Source organism: Panthera pardus, unplaced genomic scaffold (assembly GCF_024362965.1).
Source record: "Panthera pardus isolate Hobbes unplaced genomic scaffold, ASM2436296v1 HiC_scaffold_11, whole genome shotgun sequence".
Taxonomy (NCBI): domain Eukaryota; kingdom Metazoa; phylum Chordata; class Mammalia; order Carnivora; family Felidae; genus Panthera; species Panthera pardus.
In genome coordinates this window covers 51,531,470-51,556,460 of record NW_026526666.1, presented here as the reverse complement: position 1 = coordinate 51,556,460, position 24,991 = coordinate 51,531,470, and the positions used below count along the sequence as shown (strand labels likewise).

The 24,991-nt window shown below is 39.9% G+C and overlaps 1 protein-coding gene across 1 annotated transcript in view; it reads right to left on the bottom strand.

The window, feature by feature from the left end:
- Positions 1-933: 933 nt before the first annotated feature.
- SLC35D1 (solute carrier family 35 member D1) overlaps positions 934-24,991 on the bottom strand; it is a 50,299-nt gene continuing 26,241 nt past the window's right edge. Inside the window, exons 9-12 of the mRNA XM_019448941.2 lie at positions 24,621-24,688; positions 23,441-23,519; positions 19,941-20,023; positions 934-6,112 (exon numbers count right to left, since the gene is read on the bottom strand). Of these exons, the coding sequence (XP_019304486.1) occupies positions 6,004-6,112; positions 19,941-20,023; positions 23,441-23,519; positions 24,621-24,688 (339 nt within the window). The 3' untranslated portion in view covers positions 934-6,003. The remainder of the gene's footprint in view (positions 6,113-19,940; positions 20,024-23,440; positions 23,520-24,620; positions 24,689-24,991) is intronic.

Sequence of the window (24,991 nt, the reverse complement as noted above, 5' to 3'; positions counted from 1 at the left end):
CAACGCTAGTTGGGTTAACTACTACCCAGTTCTGACTCGCTCTGGAGCTGGCAGCCCCACAAGACTCCCAGGCTCAGTCCCATCTGTCGGTCACCTCCCCCACCCCTTTCCAAAGCAAATCACAAGTCCATGTTGTTAACCTGTATGTCTGACCAATCAGCTATAAATCAAGGTTCCCAGGACCTCCCCCTCAGGTTTGAATACTTTGTTAGAGTTGTTCACAGAACTCAGGAAAACAGTTCATTTACTAAACTACTGGTTTCCTACAAAAGGACGTAACTCAGGAACAGCCAGATGGAAGAGAGGCATACATAGGGCAAGGTGTGTGGCAAGAGTGTGGGCCACCCCTGTCCCCTCCAGACGCACCACCCTCCCAGCACCTCCATGCATTCAGCAACCTGGAAGCTGTCCAAACCTCGTAGTTCAGGGATTTTTATGGAGTCTTCACTATGTTGACATGATTAAATCACTGGTCATTGGCGATTGATTTAACCTCCAGTCCCTCTCCCCTTCACCTAGGCGGGTAGGGCAAGGAGCCTGAAAGCTCACAACCCAAATTGCCATGGTTGGTTCCCCCCACAACCAGCCCCCACCCGTCCTTAACAAAGTCAGGTGCAGTTGGTTAAAAGATGCTCATTATGAAAAATAAAAGATACTCATTTCATCTTTATGGCTACAGAACTATTTCAACAACTGGGAACAAAACTAAATATAACAAAAAAAGATACTCTTATAGCGCTTATAAAGTACAAGAGTCTTGGAAGCTATGTGCCAGGAGGAACAGGGACAAAGACCAAATATAAATTTCTATTATATATCACAATGGCAAACCATTTTATTACTAGGTTTCAATCAACTAACTGGAAGCCATCCTCTTGAATGTGGGCAGACTTAATGGCTCTTTGCACTTAGAAAGGAATTTTAATACATGTGTTCAGGAAAAAGTATTTATTTGACACCTTTACAAAAATATTTAGGCACATAATTTTCATGTTTAGGTCACCTGATTTACACATCTCAATCCTTAGTACCTTTTAAAACCACTAAAATGGTCATTTGGTAAATAGGATCTGTATTGAAAAAAATACTATGATAGGCCAACATTTGTAGACAAAAAAATCAGTTGATCATCAGCATGAGAAAGAAACACTTATGAACAAAATAATCTCTAAAAACATTTTTGTGAGACAATAAATCTAACCAGTAGATTTCTTTTTTTAAAAGTAACTCAAAAAAGAAAGCTTAAAAAAACCCACCATTGAATATCTTTTCATCCTGTCACGAAGTGGCACCCCTTTAAAGGTAAGAGCTAGAAGACAGGTGATGATGCCAAAGATCTATAAGCACCAACAACTGAGATAAACGTGGATGCACAGGTAGTGTGGAGCAAGGAAGAAGGCAAGTCTGGTCTGCAGAGGAGCAACTGGGAAAGTTTTAACTGAATCACCATTCTGAGGTGAAGATAAAAATATTTTTTTCTGTTTTGAAATTCACCATCAAAATAGAAGTAATTTTGTTCCTTTTTAAAAACAGGTGGAATCCCATCACATGTGGCATCACATAATGGCCACAATTATATCCAGTAAGTATTTAAAAAAGGAAGACTACTGTTATTTAAGCGCTCTAGAGGCAATGAAATAAAGGGTCACATTTTTCAAGAAATACACACATTGCCCAGGCCTCCAGCATTTAAGGAGCACAGATTAAGAATCTAGTTTGCTTCCAGCCTCACCATGAAATAGTGACAGTAACAACACTTGCTGAGTGCCTAACACGTACTAGGGCATTGTGCTCAGTGGTTTCGCATCCATTGTCTCACTTACTGTGAATATTACTATTTTTCCCTCAAGGAGGGAAAAATCAATTACAGCCTTGTTCATAAGGAGGAACCAATACAGAGGTACCCCCTTATTCACAGGGGATACGTTCCAAGACCCCTAGTGGATGCCTGAAACCACAGATAGTACCGAACCCTACACATGTTTTTTCCTACACATACATACCTATGATAAAGTTTAATTTATAAATTAGGCACAGTAGATTAACAATAATAAAATGGAAAAATGGTAATATACTGTAATAAAAGTTATGTGAAAGTGGCCTCTCTCAAAGTATCTTATGGTACCGCGCTCGCCCTCATGACAGTGTGAGGTGATCCGATGCCTACTGAGGAGGTGGAGGGGAATGACGCAGCACCGTGACTAGCATTCGGCTACTACTGACCTTCTGAAGATTTGTCAGAAGGAGGATCCCGTGCTTCCAGACCTTCCTTGGCCACAGATGACTGAAACTGAAGAAACGGAAACCGTGGATAAGGGGTACCTCCTATATAGTACACAGTTATGGGGCAAGAAACAATATGCAAAGCAGAGGGAGGAGGAACCCAGGCCATTCACGAATTCTAATGGCCTGGCACTTATTTCAGAGCTAGTAGTTTGAGTTGTAAAGTCCTTTTAGATTAAAAAAATGCTTCAGCTCATGGGTGGGTGGGACCCCCTAATCCATGGTAACTGCAGGCAGCTCTTAACTTACAAATCACTGACTGCTTTCATCTCCTTTCACTATGGGTCTGGCTAAAGAATTATACATTCCTTGAGAGCAAGAACTATGTCCTTGCTCTCTCAGGGTGGTTTCCCCAGAGCTTGGCATAATGCCCTGGCATAAGACTGATGCTCAAAAAAATCTCTGCTCACTGATGAAACCATAATAACGAAAGCAGGCCCAAAATCCTAGGCACTATTCCAAACCAGTCAAATATGAAACTCTACTATTCTTTTGGTGAAGAATCTGTATCAGCTTTACTGACCTGAACTTTCCATGGATTCTTGATACAACAGGACTACAGAAAACTTGCAGATGCATGGTATTTTAAACCTATGTCCACACTGGATCCTACAAATGACTTATAAAGTCAAGAGCCAGATGAAGCAATTAAAAGTCACCTGACATGTTGGCAACATGCAGTCTGGTCAACCAGACCACAATCAATCTGACACCGACTAAAAGCAGATGGGCCACAAAGGACCCTGCTGTCATTACCTCAAGAAGAGGAGCCCCTAGTCATACAGAATTGGGTTTTCAAAACTCTCATCACAGCTCATCTGTCTCAAAGGGAAAATTAAGGATTTAACTCTAAAGCTGCCTCTCTTTCTCCCAGGAGGTAGTTAATACATCATAGAATTTTTGCCTTGTAAGATATCAACCTGGGGGCAAAACCCAGACACTCTGGGTGATGTGAGAATACCAGGTAAATCTCTAGTGCACTATAGCCAAGTCTGCACATAACTGAAAAACTCCAAAAACGGCTGGCCAGTCTATGCAGTCTCCAACTTCCCCAGGCTGCTTTCTCTTATCTTGACATGTTGGTGGTAGTCAAAGAGGGAATCAGAACATTGACAGGGCAGAAGCTGCGACTTGCTGTACTGTGTCTGGCCAGAAAGTTCGGCACAGGTGGAGGGCCCTAAGGTCATGTGCATGTAGTGAGGCTGTAATTACACATGATTTTCTCAAACCTGGAGTGATGACAGATCTTCAAGGAACCTGACCCCCAAGAAGCAGTTCAACCCCTGCTGGAATTCTAGCACAACAGCTACAGACACAGCCAAAGGCCTTTCATGATGAGAAATTCTACAACACAAATGATTTCTAATATCAAAGTTCCCTCCATGTGATTTGACAGAAGAAGAAAGAGAATCAATAAAATTAGCTCTCACAAGGCCTTTCCACTGTGCCCAGCCAAAACCAGGCAGTGGCAGGCCACATCTATCAACCAAGTCCAGCCTGGAAGGTAGACACAAGCTCTGGCATGTAGAGTGACATATCACTGCCCCTAATTTGCAAAGCCTATTCCTCTTAGGCTCCAAATTCAACCAAGCACTTGCCTCCTTGGCTGACTCAGCCAGCCATCTCCATTTCCTCACTTCCTCAGAGGAAAATGGCAGCATGGCTCAATGGAAGAAACATGAATTTTTACTTATTAACAAGTCACTTACTCTGAGTCTTCTCATTGATAAAACAAAGACAATAAAAATCATTTTACACAAGATAATATCCTATGCTCCCAGTGGAATTTTCTCAGATCAGATGATCCTGGAAAAAAGTGAGCCCTGGGAGCTTTTGGCCTGGAAGTTGGCCGTGAGATTAATTCTAGGGACCCAATACCACTGGTCAGGCTTTAGTAAAAACAAACCCAAATAAAAGAAACACATGAATATGAAAATGACCTCAATGTAATTTTTTAAAAAATAAAAAGAAATCAAAACCTTCCAGGCCTCCTGTTAAGCCACCCAAATACCAACTGTTTAGATCAGTAGAGCCCTATGGATTCCAAACCCAATGAAAGAGAAGTTAGCGTGCACCAGTGCAAAAGCACCCAGCCTCTTGCACACTGACTGCACAACTGGCCTGTGCAGATACTCATACGCAAAGTCGGTGGATGCCTCTGCACCAAATCACAGGGCTGTGTGAGTGAATCCCCTGCCTGCCCAAAGAGGCAATTTAGGCAGTGCCTATTCACAGCTGCTCTCCCAGGATGCAGCAAAGGTCTCAAGAGAAGCTGACGTGCTCATAAGGTAAGCCAAGGGGCACAGGATGTAGGTGACAGCATGCAAAGACACAGGTATGCTCACGCCATTTAAGGAGAAAGGATGGTGATGGCTGTAACAGCAACACGCCGAACAAAGACTAAGCCTTGACAATGCAAAAACCTCTAAAAAGGCTTTCCCCTCAAACCAATACATTCAGAAATATAAGACCTACTTGTATTAATTCAAAGAGGAGTAAACAGAGTAGCAACCAAACCCAGAGGAGGGAAGCACAGGAAAAAGACAGCGTCCACCTTGCCTGCCTGCCATTCTCACTCAGAGAAGGAAGGCTGAGCTGCATGGTTTGCAACAAAATATAGCTCTTCATATATACGACTCGTGATCTTGGGATCACGAGTTGAAGCCCCACGTTGGGTATAGAGTTTAAAAAAATAATAAATTTTTTTAAAAAATAAATAAACAATATGCCGCTCTTCACATACATGTCATCTCACACTGTAGCATATGGTAGCAAACCATTGTGGGGTGGGTAGGGGCAGGTACTTCTAACCCCATTTACGGATTCGCAGTTTCTAAGAACTGAAGAAAGTTTCTGTGACTTGTTCAGAGTCGCAGCGTCTTCTGGATGGATCATAAAGTTAAGTTTTCTCTCTTGACCCTCAGTCATGATAGCAAGAGTGAGATCATTCAACTACCTCCAAAAACATCTGTGCACCCCCAGCACTTAGCATAATGCCAGGTACATATTGCATACCCAGTACATTTGAGCTGAATGAATGAATCATACAGATGGCCTCCTTCCTCTATCCCTTCATCATCCCCATCTTACACAATAAAAAGGGAATAGCATAATTTCAAGGAATGCACTCTGCTCATTCCATGAATTCCCAGGGGAGCCAACATGGAAACCAATACAACCTCAAGGCACATGTAGTTTTTTAGTGCCAAAGTTGTTATCTTTAGCAAATACAGGGATAATATCCTTATGAAGAAAAATCCTTAAGAAATAAAATTCTAAAAGGAGAAACTTTAGATACTTGGCTGCATTTCCAGTAGAAGGAAGACTGAGCTACCTCAATATGCAGCAACAATTTCAATGCGGAGGCTCCAGTTGGAGCACTTTATAGATGCAGCTCTAAGGGATACCTGGATATCAAACTATGGAATAAAATATTTTCAAAACACTGATGGTTCATTGTCAGCATAAAAGAAATAAATTAAAAAGCCCGGTACATTTTCCAGTTTGATATAAATTAATTCCAATGGCATATTTAAAATAGAGTCAATTATAAGCTTCTCTCATAAAATTTTAAAAGGCAGCAATCAATCCTCAGATTGTACAAGTGCAAAGGAATGGTATTTTCTCTGTAATCAAGACACCTGAGTGTCTGTGTAAGAAATGCCAGTGTTCTCAGTTGATCAAAAGCTCGGGCCTAAGTAGTGGAAGCGATCCTCTGGGTCATACTGCTCCTTTCCCCTTAATGTCCAGCTTGTTACTGGCCTCTGACTGCTTGCTCAGCTGTTCCTCAGAGAAAGTGATGTAGGAATACACCAGGCTCCCAGCAATGCTGCAAAAAAGAAAACCACCATCAGGGAGGAATGAAGGAACGACACATGGAAGGGAGACTGGTACGGGGGTGGAAGCTACCTTCATATATCAACAGCACGTAAAATTACAACAGATAATATGGAATCTTCATCTACCAAGTAAGAGATGCTCCCTCATCATGGCATTATCCACTGGGGAAATGAATGCTTGCACACACCTGCCAACAGGCGTGCCAATTTTACACCACCTTTCTGGAATGCAATTTGTTGAAATCATAAACCTTAGAATTCTGCTTATCCTTTTGACCTAGCAACCTACTCCATGGAAGAATTGTGTACATCTTCAGAGACTTATCAAGAAAGTGTTTACCACAAAATTCATAACAGCAAAAAATTAGATAAAGGGTAAATGTCCCAAGGGGGAATTATATAAATCCACACAATAGAATATTATGTATCTCATAAAATCATATAATATGAAAACAGGCAATGACATCTTAAATGAAAAAATAATCTCACAAAACATTAAATATTGTCTAATCCCATTTTATTTACATAAACATGAATATGTACATCGATATGCATCAGAAAAAAGTCTAGAAAGATGGTGAGTGAGCTCAGAGGTGATTTCTTTTTTATTTCTATTTCCTGGATTTTCAAAAATAATTATTCAAAACAAAGAAATGTAATTTTTAGTAAGAATGAAAAACATCCCAATTATTAAGTAAACATGCAGATCCTGGGGGATTCACAGACCTGCTTTCTGACTAGAATCAAGTTCACAGTGGAGAACCTATCATCTGAGCCCTTGACATGAGTTGGTTTCTCATACCCCTCACTTGTCCACCACACCGACCACCAGGGAGGGTTCGCACATGAGGGACACTGATTATACTTGTCTATTCTCTGCAGGGACTTCAAACCCACACGGGATACACAGATTCCTGCCCCAGTCACTAAGTGAAAGTAAGCCAGAGGAGCTCAGGAGCATGTCAAGAGACTGTTCTGATGTGTTCTTCTGCTAAGCCTGACACCTGTGACTCTTTTGGGTCTCCAGCTGGCAGCCTGGCCTAGACTCTGATTTCAGACATGCCTGTCCTGGGTTGGGCCCCCCATCTTTTGCCTGACCCCTTGACTCATGAACTTGCCACTAATTTGAAATTAGTTCTATTCTTCTCTGGGCTCTGGGGTTCCAGCACCATACCAGTTGCAGCAAGGTGAGAAATGCCTAGCTAGCTCCCTACAAATAAGGAAGGAAGATCAGGCAGTCACAGCACTTAATCATTAAATTGTGACCATTTACTAAAGTCTATTCCATGTCAAGCATTTAACATACATCTGCCATGGCAATATTCCTACAAAGTACAATATCCCTGGCAAGAATGTTCATTTTACAGATGAAGAAACTGAGTTCCAGAGTCATAAGATAACTTGCTGAGGGTCACAAAGCATCCTAATAATGGACCAGAATAAAACCCGTATACCTCTGATTTTCTCCACTGAAACAGCTTCCTCCCTTATGGCCCATGCTCCACTTGATAGAAGAGATACCAGTCCTTATTTTGTTCCCATAAGCCTATATATTTCCGAAGCCTTACTCTGAGCTCTACAAAGTCCCTTGCACAGGCCTGACACTTTGTAGCAATACAGTAAATAACTGCTTAACTGAGTATCTGTGATGGCCCAAAGAAACTCCAGACCCTCACGAACCGAATCTTTGTGCCAGTTTCATAGAGCTTCATCTTTTCCTTCATCTAGTGTTTTTTCCATTTCTTTTCTTTCTTTCCTTTTTTTTTTTTTTTTTTTTTAAGAGTTTGATCTCTCAGACTCTTCTAGAATCGTTTCAGGTTTTCTAGTGCATCAAGTAGATGATTTCCCTGGTAGCTGGGCTAGGACCCACAGAGATGGCTTACTATAGCCTTCCTGACTGAAGCTAAAATTCTCTGAGGTTCACATGCACATCTACATGACAGGCAATTTCCCTCGGCCTCCAGCCCCATCTGAACTCACAACATCCTGTCATCTGGGTTCCCCCTCCCAGGACAACCTCAGTATAACAATGCTTTCTTTATTTTTCCTGTCAAGACAATCTTTTTTTCCTTTTTTTCTTTTTATACAAGTTTATTGATTGATTGATTGATTTAACTTCACTTTTTATTTTTTAAAATTTACATCCAAATTAGTCAGTATATAGTGAAGCAATGATTTCAGTAGATTCCTTAATGCCCCTTACTCATTTAGCCCATCCCCCCTCCCACAATTTGATTTTTATATTAAGCTGATTTCACCTGGATGGAAGTAATGGAGCAGTGTAGGATTGAAGAAGACAAAGAATACCCTGGAATACTACGGAATCACCGTAAGGATGAGGCCTGGACCCTATATCTCTAGCATAGCTAGTGTAATGAAAAGACATGGACTTTGTGGAGTTAGGTCTTGGTTCAAATCTTGAATATACTGCCAGCTTTGTGCCCCTTGGCAAATTTATTAATTTATCTGAGATTCTATTTCTGTATTAATAAGAGTAATACTATCTCTCTAGGCTTGTTTGCAGATAAAGTGAGATAACTTGCATAAAGAACCAGGCCCTAATCTTGGCACATGGTAAACAATCAGAAAATATATATTCCCTACTCGCTCTTTCCCTGTCAGCTCTGCTACTCCTAGACTCAGAGGGGAGATGCACTTTGGGAACGCAGGGAAACTGGGAGGAGGGGAAGAAGAGGATGGTGAAAAAAGAAAGGGAAACAGGCCAGATGCGCATCTATATGAATCTTGATACATCACTACCAAATGGTTTGGAATTAGTATCTTCTAATACTTTACACAAAAAACTTCTCAACCTATTGGCTCCATAAATATTCACATTAAATATGACGACCTCTGATACTCTGGATTTGTTATTTATATATTTGACCATCCTAAAGATTCACTTTTTTAAATCTCAAGCAATCTTCCACTTGCCTAATATTCAGATCACAGCACTACCATTAATTCACTCAACATGCTGTGACAGAGCCAGGAGATAAACAGAAGAAAAAGACAAGGCTCCAATGCACTACAGACAGGGTCTAGTTAGAATACTGCAAGACAGGCTGGAAAAGTGAACAGTGCCACCTCTGCTCTGGCCACTTCTGATCTTCCAAAGCCACACAAACACAATCTATCTCTTCTAGACTTACAGCTCCAGACATATTTACTAGCCTGAGACAATTAGATATCCACTCTACAAATATATGCTAAAAATGCCTTCCATATAGCAACTCCATGGCCAGAGAGCAAGAGTCCTAAGGTCCAGACTATGTCCATCTCCCTTTGTGGCTGACATATCTGCTCATGTGTTTAGCCATGTAGCTCTGCCTCCCAGACTAGATGCTGCCTTCTGTATTCCACATGTAAAATAGGTCAATTTATACCCAAGCCTATGAGCCAAGGCAGTTTGATTTTTACTGCCATTTCCTAACATATAGTAATTCCTGCCAAATAATTGAAACTGGACCTCTGGGTATATTCTTCCTACACCCATGTCAACTCCCCACATAGCAGCTCCCGGGAGCCCTTTTTCATCTTTCTCACCAGCCAAGTAAAGCAGAGCTGTGTTGCCTCTGTATATATATCACCTTCCAGAGCTTTCCAATCTGAACAGAGAGAAGCACAGAGGTGACACAGGATTGAATAAAAACCACATAATTGTTGACTATGACATTTACGAAGCTCTGTGATGGGGCGCCTGGGTGGCTCAGTCGGTTAAGCATCTGACTTTGGCTCAGGTCATGATCTCACAGGTTGTAAATTCAAGACCTGCATCAGGCTCTGTGCTGACAGCTCAGAGCCTGGAGCCTGCTTCAGATTCTGTGTCTCCCTCTCTCTCTGCCCCTTCCCCGCTCATGCTCTGTCTCTCAAAAATGAATAAACGTTACAAAGCTCTGTGATGTGGGACAAGTTACTTAAACTCTCAGAGCCTCAGCTCTATGAAATGAGCCCATCTGTGAAATGGTGATCAGAATACCACTCTTACAGGATTGAAGTGAGAATTTAATTATATAATTTATGTAACAATAAGCTATCTAAAATTACATGTTAATTATATAACTTAGATTCTATATTTAAATTATGTAACAGGACAATAGATCATTTCAAAACATTCATTGGGACACAATAGACACCCAATAGGGATAAAAGTCAAAATGTCAAGGCACACCAGGAGCGAATACTGCCGAAAAGAAGAACCAGATTTTGCCAGTTGCTGCTTTTCCTCATCTTCATGGCTGCACACCCGTTCACCCAGAAAATCAAGGAGTCCTACATATAGCAAGGCCTCTTTGTCTTTGGTCATCCCAAAGAGGCCTTAACTGTATTGAGTAAGCAAACCCCTATTATCTGTGGGTCAGTAGTAACTCTCACAGTATTTCTCAAGCTGGGTATTCCTCCTTCGTCACTCACTCAAGTGCTGGCCCACTTTTCCAGTAGTACCCTTGTGAAATCCGTCTTATGGAGTACCTACTGCCCACCCTCCCAGTCTCCCATCCAACATCTGCATTTCCAGCTCCACGCCTTTGTTTGCTCATGCAGCACTCAATGGCTGGAATACGTACACTTCTGTTTTCCATCTCTCCAAATCCTACCTATGGCTCAAGGCCTTACTTACCTAACTGTCCTTTCTTCTATTAAGTCTTCCAGGAAGACAACCATAGCCTTTGTGAGAGGTACCAGTCTAAACAGCTACTCTGTGACACTTGTGTGATGACAGCTGCTGAAAGCTCTCATGAGAATGTGCAGAAGTGTCTCCTCATGGCTGTTATTAAGACCATATAAATACCAAATGTTATTATAAATGCCTTATGATTCCTACATGAATGAAAGGCATTGGTGTTAATCATTTCATACTTTCCTTCCTCATTCCACCTAATCTCAACATAGTAGGCAAAGTAATTCTGTTAAAACTAAATCAGATCATGTCATTTGTTCAATCAAAACCCTCTGTCTTCCTCTCTCTTAAAAGTAGTCCTCAATCACTCCACCCCACTACCTCTATGGCTCATCTCATCTCATTCACTCTACTGCCATCACACTGGCCTCCCATGTTCCCTGAACACACCACAACACTCCCACTTCAGGGTCTTTTTACTTGTTCTTCTCTCCAGAAACTGATGTGGCTCATCCCCTCCCTTTTTTAGGTATTGACACAAAATGTAACCCTATTCCCTGCAGTACTCCTCATCCCCCTTCCTTGCCTTTTCTCCATTACTATTTATCATCACAGTTATTAACATTTACCACCAACAAATATTTTACTCACTGTATTGTAATTCATTTTTTGTCTCCTCTACTAGAAGGAAAACTCCACGAAGGGCAACAATTTTAAACAGTTTTGATAACAGCTCTACCCCCATTGCCTAAAACAAAGTTTGGTAGGTACCTACCATACATTTGTTAATAAGGAAATAAATCTTCCCAGCTAGATTATAAATTCCATGAAGATAAAAATTAATCTATGGCTTTGCAAACACTAAGTCATCACTTTCTTTAACATATTTATAGACTGGGTTCAATAATTCTGATTCTTACTCTGCTTGCCAAAGAAGACAGAAGAATAAAGACAAATCAGTGGTAAGGCAGGAGGTAAACAAGGCAGCTTTAGGAATGTTCAAAACAAAGAGGGGTCATTTAATCTCTTATCCCATGTCCCTCACATGGCTAAATCATAGGGAAGATTTTTATAGTCAAACCAGGGTGAGAATCTCAGTTCTGCTTCTCACTATGGCAGCTGTGTGCCCTTGGATGAATTATTTTCCCTGAGTCTCAATTGCATTATCATGTGAACTGGGAGATGATTAAACGAGATGGCACTGTAAAGGTGGCATCATATACCAGGCACTCAACAAACATTAAGTCCCTATCTGCTGCCTTTCCAGATGCATGTTTATATCCTTTCTACATGAGGATAAGTATCGGTCTGTGCACATACTTTAAAAATAGAAGTACCTTAGTCACCGATGTCTGGCCAGGATGTGAACCAATTCATCTGCCTAGGAGTTTTAGGAATTTGCCCAGGAGTAAATTTAGAAAAAAGGCTCTTAAATCCTGTTGTGCTGTTGTTTGGAACTCATGGGCCTTGACATAGATATTATTTGTTTCATTAACTGATATGAATTAAGCAAATACTCAGAATTCTAGGGAAGCCCCACATAGATAGTTTTTTTTTAAGAGTCTGAACTAAAAAATGTTATGGAAAAATAAAAAAGAATATAAGCCTAAAAACTTGTTTTCTATCTATTCTCACTGTTTACTGTTAGCTCTTTCCAAATATGTAAGAGAAATGCCCTTCTCCCGTTCCAAAAAATTTTTTTTTCCTTTCATACTATTCCTCAACTTGGGGCTGAGTCCAAACTGCTTAAGCATATCCATCTTTTTTTTTTTTTTTTTTTTTTTTTTTTTTTTTTTTGAGAGAGAGGGCACAAGTGAGCGAGGGGCAAAGAAAGAGAGAGAGAATCCCAGGAGGGGAAGAGGGAGAGAGAAGAAGGTGGAAAGAGAGAGAGAGAAAGAGAGAAGCGGGGCTCACCCGAAGTGGGGCTCGTGCTTACCCAAAGTGGGGACTCCTGCTCACCTGAAGCATGCCTCGAGTTCACCCAATGTTGGGATCAAATTCACAAACCGTGAGATCATGACCTCACCCGAAGTCAGATGCTTAACAACGTAGCCACCCAGGTGCTCTTAAGCATATCCATCATTTTCTACCCTACATCTATACTCCTTTTTCTTTTCTGCCTCTTAAAAATCTTTAAAATGTAGGTGGAGGCTCCCATCAGAACTAAAAGGATAACATATTTTACGTGTTTTCCACACCTGGAGGAGGTTCCTTCAAATGTCCTAAGTCTCCTGTAAAATAACTTCAGGCCTACCGAGAGCATGTGGCACAGTTCCTAAGGACTGTGGAAAAGTTTAGTGACAGTATCGGGATAGACAACTTGATTTCAAAAACCGAGAGCAAGAAAACTAAAGCTGTGAAAGGTGAATTATAAAGAGCTAGTGGCAGTACTGGTAGAGAACACAGATTTTTTGCAATATTCCATTTCAGTGTTCTTCTGTCAGGAATTATGATATAACCAAGGGCTAGCCAACCTCCCTGGATCCTATTCAAAAGTCCAAATTATTCTAGTGCCATAAATGCCAGTTATATAACTCTACAAATAGCCTGGTGGATATTACATCAGCAGCAACTAACTGATAATACAAAACATGTCCTTCTCTCTCCCCAAGTGAGAAAATCCCCAAGCAAAGGAAAAGCTCATGTCCTTCAGGAGAAGTCTGGAACCAAAATAGAATCTACTAAGATGAAATTATACAGGAGGAGAAGCAGTCTGAAATTGAGAAGCAACTCATCCTTCTAAAGAAACAAGCAAAGGAATTCAAAATGAGGGAATAGAAGATTCGGGTGCTGGGCAGAGGTAGCTAGACTAAAATCCCCAGGAATAACTGTGGGGCTAGACTCTGAGCTTCACCATGTCCCGTCCCAGAGACTATGCAGACCCTAGGGTGGCCTCAGAAGCTACAAAATGAGTTTTATTACACTAAAGAAGGCTGACTTAACCAGTATGTATGGCATATCATGAAGGAATATGAAAATAAAAGTAATCCATTCATGTATACACTATTTATAGACTATAGTTAAGAATGAAGACCTGGAAGGCAAATCATGGATTGAAAACTTGACAGCTGGGTAACATGGGGCAAGTTTCTAGCCTCTCTGTGAAATGGAATATTCACAGCATCTATCTCATAGAGCTGTTACAGAGACTAAGTATACGTAGTTAGGACAATGCTCAGTTCTAGTACACATAAAAAATACTGGCCAGCAGGCACCTGGGTGGCTCAGTTGGTTAAGCGTCTGACTTCGGCTCAGGTCATGATCTCACAGCTCATGAGTTCGAGGGCTGCGTTGGGCTCTGTGCTGACAGCCCAGAGCTTGGAGCCTGCTTCAGATTCTGTGTCTCCCCTTCTTTCTGTCCCTCCCATGCTCATACTCTGTCTCCCTCTGTCTCTCAATAATGAGTAAACTTAAAAAAATTTTTTTTTTAAATACTGGCCAGTATTTTGTTATTAGTACTAGCTGAATGCTTATTATGGCCCAGACACTGATAAATACTGGCATAACTGGAAATAAGACAAGTGATTTCTGCCCTCAAATAGCCGAAAATCTAAAATGGTGATGGACACATATATGGTTTACTAGGCTACATTGTAATTATTTAGTCATTTTCTGAATGATAAATGCATTCAGGAATGAGAACTTGGTGACTCTGGAGTCCAATCCATCTGGGTTAAAATCCTTGTGACATGTCTTACTAATTATGTGACCTTGGCAGATCTACAAGGGAATGTACCATGTCTCTCTAGAACACAATGCCTCGCATACAGACACACTCAATGCATAACTTCAGAATACATTCAACTTACTTAACCTCTCTAGGCCTCAGCCTCTTCATTTATAAAATAGTGATAATAAAAGAACTTCAAAAGAGTGTTACAAAGAATTAGGCAATTCAACAGAGAAAGTACATTTGCAATAAAAGGTACTAGAACTGGATATCTATATTAACACACACACACACACACACACACACACACACACACACACACAATAAAAAGAACTTTTCATCTAGACTTCACACAGTATATAAAAATTAATCCAAAAGTGAGCTACATACCTAATTGTAAAACCGAAAGCAGTATAAAACTTCTCGGACACATAAGAGGAAAAATCTTTGTAACCTTGGGGTTAGGCAAAGATTTCTTAGATACCTAACACTGAAAGCATAACTCATAGAAGAAAAACTGATAAAATAGCCTTAAAAATTTTCTTCTTCAAAAGAGAGTATTAGAAAAATGAAAAGACAGGCCACAGACTGGGAAGTAATACTTGTACATCACATATCTGATAAGAAACTTGTATCCATAATAAATAAAGAACTCTGAAAATTTAAGAAAACAAAGGGCGCCTGGCTGGCTCAGTCAGTAGAGCTCGTGACTCTTGATCTCAAGGTTGCAGGTTCAAGTCCCATGTTGGGTACAGAAATTACTTAAAAATAAAATCTTCAAAAAACAAAAAAACTTAAGAAAACAACCCAATTTTTAAAAAATGGGTAAAATAGGGGCGCCTGGGTGGCTCAGTCGGTTAAGTGGCCGACTTCGGCTCAGGTAATGATCTTGCGGTCCATGAGTTCGAGCTCCGCGTCGGGCTCTGTTCTGACAGCTTGCTCAGAGCCTGGAGTCTGTTTCAGATTCTGTGTCTCCCTCTCTCTGACCCTCCCCTGTTCATGCTCTCTCTCTCCCTGTCTCAAAAATAAGTAAAACGTTAAAAAAAATTTTTTTTTAAATGGGCAAAATATCTGAACAGCCACTTTACTAAAGAATATATACAGATGGAAAATAAACACATGAAAAGATGTTCAACATCATGAATCACTACAGCACGTAAAACCACAATGAGAAACCACTACAGATCTATTAGAATGTCTAGAATACCAAGGGCTGGGATGTGGAGCAACCAGCATAGTACATCATACATGGCTGAGAGATATGCAAAATGTTACAGACATTTTTGAAAATAATTTGACAATTTCTTAGGAAATGAAACATAACACTTACCAGACAAACCAGGAATTCCACTCCTAGGTATTTACCCAAGTGAAATGAAAACTTACGTTCACAAACAAACTTTTAAGCAAGTATTTTAACAGCTAATACAGAATGGTTAAAAATTGGAAACTACCCAAATGTCTTTCAGTCTTTCAGTTGGTCAATCAATAAAAAACTGTGATATATTCATAACAGAATATACTCAGCAATAAAAAGTTACAAACTACTGATACATGTAACAACACAGAATCTCAGAGTGCAACACAGAATCTCAAATGCAGTATCTGATGTGAAAAGAAGTCAGACCAAGAGCTACCTTTCCATGACAATCTGGATACTACACAGATGAAAACAGATCTTTGTCAGAGGCTGAGGGTAGTGGGAGAGGTTCAATGCAAAGGGACATGGGGAGATTTTAGAGGCAATACAATTGTTTTATATCTTGAATGTGGTGGTGGTAGTTACAGGACTGCTGTATCCATTTATCAAAACTCACAGAACTGTAAACTAAAAGGGGTGAAATTCACTGTATTCAAATCATATAACAACTTTTTAAAATGGAAGAAAAAAAATCACAAAGATGAGTCCCAGAGACTCTAGGAATTCTAGCCTGGGCAGTTATGAAGATGATGATGTCATTATCTGGAAAGGCTACATTAGGCCAAACCCACAGGCCAACTCCAGCAACAGATGGAAAGTAAGTACAGAAGCAGGCTCTTGTCACCACCCTTCACTAATCATTCCCTCCCTTCTCCACTGCCTTTGGGGCTTGGTGAGCACTCAGTAAGTGGCTGCCGGAGAAAAAGCCTTTAGGAGAGTTGAAGACAGGAAGGCTCTCAACGGAGACCTATTTAAAAAAGTGCCGCCTAAATCCCAGAATCAATTTGGATGAAGCCTAATAAGTAGCTACCAGTGCAAACCTCCTGCTTCTTGCATTTGAATCACACCAGAGAAGGCTATTTAAACTCTTCTTAAAACAACAAAGTAACTAGGCAGGGTAGAGGAAAGCTAAATGTATCTGGGTCTAATCACAGAATCTTTGAAGAATATAGTTCAATTATAGATATGTAATAAAGCATAAGCATAGAATTTTCATTGTATAATTCAGGTAATAAATATATGATGATGTTGTAAAATTCTTTCAACTTCTCTGTGAAATTTTTTGGCTAAAATGTGGAATAAGAAAATGGGTTACAAGAATGTGTGAATTCCCTACCTTTTTTTAAATTAAAAATCATGTAATGGTTAATGGCACTCAATAAACAGTAAATGAATCTCACACACACACACACACACACACACACACACAGAAGAATATGTTCAATTAATGATTTCCTTCAAAGTGCAGTCCACCAAAGATGGACTGACACCATTTCGATCAAAGTGAATCTGATAGCCACTTTAAGTTTGGTTTTTGCATTTAAAAAATAATGTCCACAGCTTATGAGGCTACTTATTAACTCATGGAAGAACTCAAAAAAAAGTAAATAATAAAACTATAATTTTCATTTTAAAGAGAAAAAGTGAAAAAGATTAGATAATAGTTTTGTAGAGCTTTCCTCTACAAAAGGTAAAAAGCACACTATAATGAAAAACAGCATTTGAACAAAAATTCATGTGGGTTTTAATTCCAGCTCTGCAACTAATTTGGCTGGCTAAGTACATCAATTATTCTCCCTAGCCTTGTAATAAAAGAGACTGAAGAGATAGGATATGTAAAATTTATAATAAAATGCGAAAGCAATTAAAAATTATTAAAAATACTACCTAGGGCCAGAGTACCAATGACAGTCATTATCATGATTATCATTACCAAAGATCCTTGCTAGCAAAATGGTACTGTGTAACCAGAACTAAAATGTACTACCCAACACAAAAAGAAACTCTACTGGAAGAATTTTCAAGATGTTGCTTTTGATCTACCTTAGATTGGCAAATGTTATAACATTCCAAAATACTCAGACACTTTTAATAGCCTGCAATGTGGAAAAAAAAAAAAAAGATACCTAAGTTTTCTTATAAGATACTTTTATCATCTCAAAAGCAATTTGAACTGCAGAGATCTGAAAATGCAAACAGAAGCTTTCACTTCATTTTGGTTGTTAAGATTATTTATTTGAAGCTAACATAACAAAAATCAAGGCATCTCTGACTCAGGTCTATATAGTGCTAAAAAGATTCTTTAATCCAAATTTTTAGAAGTGAATGAAACGCAGATCACATTCCAAGTCAGAACTGTTCCAACAAGTTGTTCCTTACATCCTGGCCCCTTCTCATGAATATTAATGAATGAAACTGGTATTTACTAAACACAGATGTCAAGCAGTGCGTTAGGTACTTTATATTAGATTACTTCATTCTAACAAGTCTAAGGAGGTATTTTCTTTCATTTTCTTCTTTTTTTTTTTTTTTTTTTTTAACTAGGAGGCTCCACACCCAGCATGGAAACTAGTGCGGGGCTTAAACTCACCACCATGAGATCAAGACCTGAGCTGAGATCAAGAGTCGTTTGTTTAACCAACTGAGCCACCCAGGTGCCCCAAGAGATATGGGTATTTTCACCCCTAACACCTAAAAAAACTGAAGCTCAGAAAAGATAAACAACTCAAAGTCACACAGATAGGAAGCATCAGAACTATAACTCCAAACAAGGTCTAAGACTGAACTACTCATCTTCCTTCCATAATATACAATCTTCAAGTACACATTACACCCACCACTACCCCCAACTCCTACACCCACAAATAATGAATGACTTTTCCTTTAAAAGATAAATAACTATAGTGGCAAATAAATGTCAGGGAAGGAGTAACAATGAGTTACTAGCCTATTACCAGTATTAGTACTAAATTTTCATGTTCATTCATAAAGAAGGTAGAACAGGGTAGAATAGGCATTATCAATAGTTGTTTATACTGAAGAAATAAGAGCCCAGACAGGTAATATAATTTGCTGTAAATTAAAGAGATGACACTCCCATATTCTGTTAGAGAGCTTTATAGTTTCCAAAGTGCTTTTTCACCAATCCACATAGGATTCATCAAACACTTATTAAGCAATAGCAGGATTCATTCTACGAGTTTGAGAAATGAGAGAACTACATAGGCAGAGATCCCTGCCCCCATGGAATTTACATTCTAACAGGAGAGACAGAAAATAGGCAATAAATAAGCAAATTTTATAGTATATTAAAGGATTAAGTGCTCTGGAAAAGATAAATAGAAAAATAGAATAAGAGGGTTTAAAACACAGCATCAGAAGGGGAAGAGCAGGTTGTAGTTTTAAACAAGGTGGTCAGGGTAGACTTCCATGAGAAGGTAACAATTGAGCAAAAACTTACAGGCATAAAGGAGTTAACCATGCAAGTGGAGAAGACTAGGCAGTAAACTAGGCAAGAGATGCTAGATTGGTGGCTTAGATGATGCTGGGAGCAATGCAGGTGAGAAGTGACTGTTTTCTGGATCTATTCTGAAGGCAGAGCCAAGAGAATTTGTGAACACACTGGATACTGGGTAGAAGACTGAAGGGTCAAGAATGACTCCAGGGTTTTGGAACTGAGAGGCTAGAAGGACAGAGTGTGCATCAGCTGATATACAGAGGCTATGGGTGGAGCACACTTTGGAGAAAATAATAGGGACTTCAGGTTTGGACATGTTAGCTAGAGATGTAAAGTGGCCTGTTAGACATAGAAGTTGGAGTTAAAGACAGAGGTCTGGCCCAAATACAAATTTGAGAATTTTCAAGCACATAGACAGTATTTAAAGCCATGGAATCAATTCTGGAACTGAAAAAGGTCTTTCATACAAGTCACCCTCACCACTGATAAAGTCTAAAGGAATCCAGTGATATGTCCAAGGTCAGACACATATAAAGCAATTCTAACAGAGCTGCTATTCTTTAGCCCTGAATTTTCTTGACAACACTGTACTACCATCTAGTATAAGTAAAGGATTGTTCTTTGAAGGCTAGAAGGAGTTTAGCTTCCAGAAAAGATCCCTTAAATAGCGTGCGCATAAAATATGGAACCATTTTATCCCCATTTCTTAAAAAGCATTATGTGAAGACATTAAATATATATAATACACTGTAGGTGCTCCATAAAAGTTTAATAAAGAAACAAATTTGCATTAAATAGCCCCTTACTGTGATACTATTTGAGTATCCAAATCCCTCCTGTCAAAGTGGTTACATTTAAATATTTTTACTTACCTGATATTTAAGCCAATGAAGTTCGTCCATGTGAAAATATAATCTCCACCAAAGACCATTCCAATATAAGTTATTAATATATTCTACAAAGAAAAACAGCAATATGCTGTTACACAGGTTTAAATGAGCTTTTCAATATTCATGTAAACTCATCCACACAATGGCCCAAATGCCTATCCTTAAAATATAAAATCAGATAAACAGAAAAACCCACCAATCCTAAAATGAGCATAGTATGAGTAAGGCCACTAATAAGGAAACAATGACATTAACTTCTTCCCAATCTAAATCTCCAAAAGCTAAATGCTTTCACTGATAATTATCACAAGATTATCCACTTTCCCTGTCTCATGTTATAGGCTGACATTATAAATTTAAATAGAGAAACACTAGGGGTAGAAAAAATAATGCACATTTAGTAATCTTAGAAAAGAATGCTTCTTCCTCCCATTGTGGTAACCATTGACTTGTGAGGGGAAAGTGAAGCAGGAAAACCTCACAGGTAAGCATCTCTCCCTCTTGTTCTAAAAAGGAAAAAGGGGATGGTAGGCAGTTCACCAACATCAACATTGTTTTTAGAGGCAGCTTCTTTGGTATCTTAAGAAAACACATGATGGGCGCCTGGGTGTCTCAGTTGAGTCAGTTAAGTGTCCAATTCTTGGTTTTGGCTCAGATCACAATCTCGAGGTTCATGGGACCAAGCCCCACACTGGGCTCCGCACTGACAGCAAGCAGCCTGCTTGGGATATTCTTTCTCTCTCTCAAAATAAATAAATAAATAAACTTACAAAAAAATACCACATATGAAAAGTCGTCTCAAAGTAGCATACCTAAAATTACCTCTCCTGATTCCCTAAGCTCCTAGGTGTAAACATCTGCTTCTCTGGCTTCCTTTCAATTATCTTCAGACCACAGAGGTGAAATAAACTTTCCCAAAGTTCAAGCTATTATTCAATTCTTCCCTAACCTTCTCTCACATTCACAAGTCACTGCCTCCCTCTCCACTATTATAGCTGTCGTAAATGATAAATGTCACAAACATTTTTAGAACCTGGGCTCTCCTAGATTGGGCCTATGGAAGCAGAACTACCACAGCATTTTTAAAAGGCTTGTATAATGGGAGTGCCCTTTGAGAGAACATTCAAAATCATGTCAACCTTTTCTAGGTCTAAGCAAGTTAACTTAGAACAGCTTTTCTTATTATTTGAGGGGAAAAAATAAAAATAAATACCATATAACAGTAAATAAGGTCAGTAGGCAACTTGAGAAAATGTGTAACAGGATCTCACTTGGAACAGAGATCTAGAGAGAAGGCAGGTTAATTTGCATAGATTGCCCAGGGAGCTACAGATAGGGAAAGGACTCAGAATCCAAACCTTGCTGCTCGAAATCAACCAGGAAAAGACAGCAATGCCCCCAAAGCAGAACTTACTAGCAACCACAGAAGAATCTATGCTAGTAACTGAAAACTAAGACGGCAAGTTTCAAACTTTAGTCTACCAGAGAATCACCTGGAAACCTTGTTAAAAATGATGATTTCCAGCCTCTGATTTAGTATATATGAGGTGGGCCCAGGAATTTCCACTTTTAACTAAGTAACCTACATAATCTTCCCACCATGATTAAGAAAAACAAGAAATACTGACAGTCTCTTGGGGCAGTGACTGAGCTAAAAGGGCTGTGACCGGGAGGCTGATGAAAGAAACTCCCCTGTGACCCATGAGGCTCTGAACCAGCAAGGGCAGCAGCGCACTCCCGTCTGAAGATGGAAGACATCCTTCAGCAGTGATACAAGGCAGCGAGGACCAACAGTGGTTGTAAACGAATCCAACAGTCCAGTTTTTCCCTCCCTCTAGACTTTGGAAGTAAAACTGCCCCTTGGGGACAGAGTAAATTAATAGGGTTGTGTGGGGAGGAGGAAATATCAAAAGAAAGGTACTGGACTGTATGTTAATAAGAGTGTGATTATATTTGTACTCCATGCTGATAAATAAAAAGAAAATACACTAAGAAATCTTAAGCAAATAGGTTCGTTACTAAAAAGAAACACTGACTGGGGCTCCTGGGTGGCTCAGTCGGTTGAGCGTCCGACTTCGGCTCAGGTCATGATCTCACAGCTTGTGAGTTTGAGCCCCTCGTTGGGCTCTGTGCTGACAGCTCAGAGCCTGGAGCCTGCTTCGGATTCTGTGTCTCCCTCTCTGTCTGCTCCTGACCCACTCATATTCTGTCTCTGTCTCTCTCAAAAATAAATAGACATTAAAAATCTTTAAAAAAAAAAAAAAAAAAAAGGAAACACTGACTTTCCTACACTGTCCTTTTTGGCTAAAAACTGGTAACAACAACTGGCCTGTCTCTCAGGTTCTTGCTGTTCTTATTCTGCATTCACTTTGCTCTTGAACCATTTACTTTACAAAACCAAAACAGAGCTGAGAGCTAACTTGAGGAGTTAAAACTATTTTAGCAGCCTAGGCCTTTGAATGCAGATGAACTTGTCTCTGGCTCTCATGGGAATTCATTCACACAACTAACTAGTTATAGCTTAATTTAGAATTTTATTTACACCAAACACTCCAATTCCATGATTTGAAGTCACAGACCTTCTGAAATTTTAACCCAAATCTAGTTTCCAAAGTGAGGGCAAGTGGACACCACTCCATGGAGATATAAAGGGAAACATAGCAGAGCAATGAAAACTTTATTGTGCAATCCCTTCCCTCACTATTGACAAATGGGGAATCAGAAAGGAAGTCCCAAGGGATAGTATTCTTTTCCCCAAATGATCAAGGGCCTACCTCTCTGTCTTACCCCCCCACCACCCCCGCCCGGCTCTGTCTTACCTTTTTTAGAAAGCAAGCCTACCCTGCTAATTCATTTGGAAATCTGGCATGCTGTGGTGTTGGAGATTAAAGCACTAGAAGCACAAAATCAGATGAAACAGGCCTCAGGCTTCAAGCCACTAACTTCAGCTCAATATTCAAGTCAACTTGGCTCTCCTGGCTGAAGACAAATGAGCCTCCCTCAAATAAAAGGGATCTGGAGGAAATGACATCACTGGAAATGTCAGACACAGCTTTTAAAAGTGGGCCATTTAAGGTCTGGCTCATGCACTGGAAAAATCCCTTGATTAATTTCTGGCAGGCACCCTTTCCCTATAACAGCCAGAACTGAGTAAGGCAGAGAACAGAACAGTTTTCATGGGGGTTACAGGGACAAGCCTATCACCTACCCTGTCTGAAATAAGCCTAATTCTGCTTCCTCTGCACTAAGATAACACATTCTTCTTTTCCCGTACTCCTCAGAGCCAAGTTGCCTGAAAGTGGAGATTATACCCCCTTGAGTTCTTAAAGATCATTTTAGAAATCATCACCACAATCTGCCAAACCAAGACATTCTGTCAGAAAAAAAAGGATTATAGGGGCTTAAGACCACAGAGAGACTTAAAGTAACAACTTTAAAACAAAGCAGGTACCCAAAAGCTAACAGTATTTTTTTCAACTCACCTTAATACAGCCAACTATTGTAGTTGTAAGAGCAGAATTATACTGAGTGCAGAGTACTGTGGCGTACATCAAGATAAACCTGGAATGAAGAAGGAAGAGGTGTAAGAGCCAGTTGCTTACTTTATAGCAATCTCTAGCCAAGAGAAACAGCGTTGGCCATGCTAGCACATTGTAGTCACTATGAGCTTTCCCCACCTCACCCCTGCATGTACTGCAGCTTTAGATTTTAAAAATCTCACTAAAAAGAAACACATGTCCATTTGTTGACCAGGTGTTTTCCCCAGCTACCCTCACCAAACCCTTGAAATCCTGAATACTCTTTTTATATTATATTCCCACTAAGTCACCTAACCCAGATAGAAAGCTGAGCTCACAGACCACGAGTCAGGTGTGCACCTCCCATGAGACAATATGACCCTTGGACCAGGAGGCAACAGAGATTCTTAAAGATGGAAGAAACCCGAATCAGCACTACCTTAAGAGGGGCTACAGGTTCACTTAACAACTAAGTGGCCCAGCAGTTGGAACAGCCAGATTTACAAGGCTTCCAAGCTGGAGTACCAATGCACCATGTCAATTTTATTTTGAAGCACTTGCTCATCATGTACCTGGCTTGTGCCAGATCTAGTCATAAACACCAACTAAACTGACTGGCCAAGGAAAAAATTCATTAGGGAAATACAAAGGTGAAGAGAAGAGGCACATTAGCAGATACCCTCTTATTTTCCACATACACTCTTCTGAGAGAAAGATAACCTGGTGGAGAGAGTCAGCCCCCAATTCAAAGGCTGCCACTGCTGCCTGCTAACTGTGCAAATTTAGACAATTTACTTGAGTTCTGAGCCTACTTTCTCATAGGTAGGTGGACAGAAACATGTGTCCAGTGATTAATATAGAAATAAAATAATGCCTTTTGAAATATTATGGTGCTTATCACATACTAGGTTATTTGGTAAGTATTCGTTTCTTGTCTCCATCCTTCTGAGTATGACTCTGGGATCAGTTTAGTAGCCCCTAGGGCTACGTTCCCAAGGGCTGTGAAACCACCTGAACCTGGAAGTTTAATTATCCTATGCTGATACATTCAAGACACAGAACAGTATACTGAGGAAGGAAGCAAAAGGATCCCAGAACAAACTTCTCTAGGAAAACTATCTGCTAACAAGGAACAAAGGCTTACCCCATCACACAAGAGAGAGTGAACTGCAGAAGAAAGAGGGTGTCGGCCCAGCCTTCAAAATCCATTGCCTGTAATACACAAGAAAAGTATCAGATTGTAGAGCAAGCCCTCAAAATCAGCTGTCCTATTCTTTAATCAAAATCCCATGGAAAAAAATCCTATGTTGCTCCCACCACACACACATATACATTTCCCTTCATCACTCAAGGGATAGAGAGTGATGTTTAAGAATTTGACATATATGGAGCTGAACCAAAAAAGCAGTTTCAGAAGGTTTCCTTTCTAAAATGTAATGTGAGGAAGGTCTTGTACTTCTCCCTGTTCGTTCAAAGAAATGGACATTTGCTTGAAGGCAGAAGCCGTATCTGAGA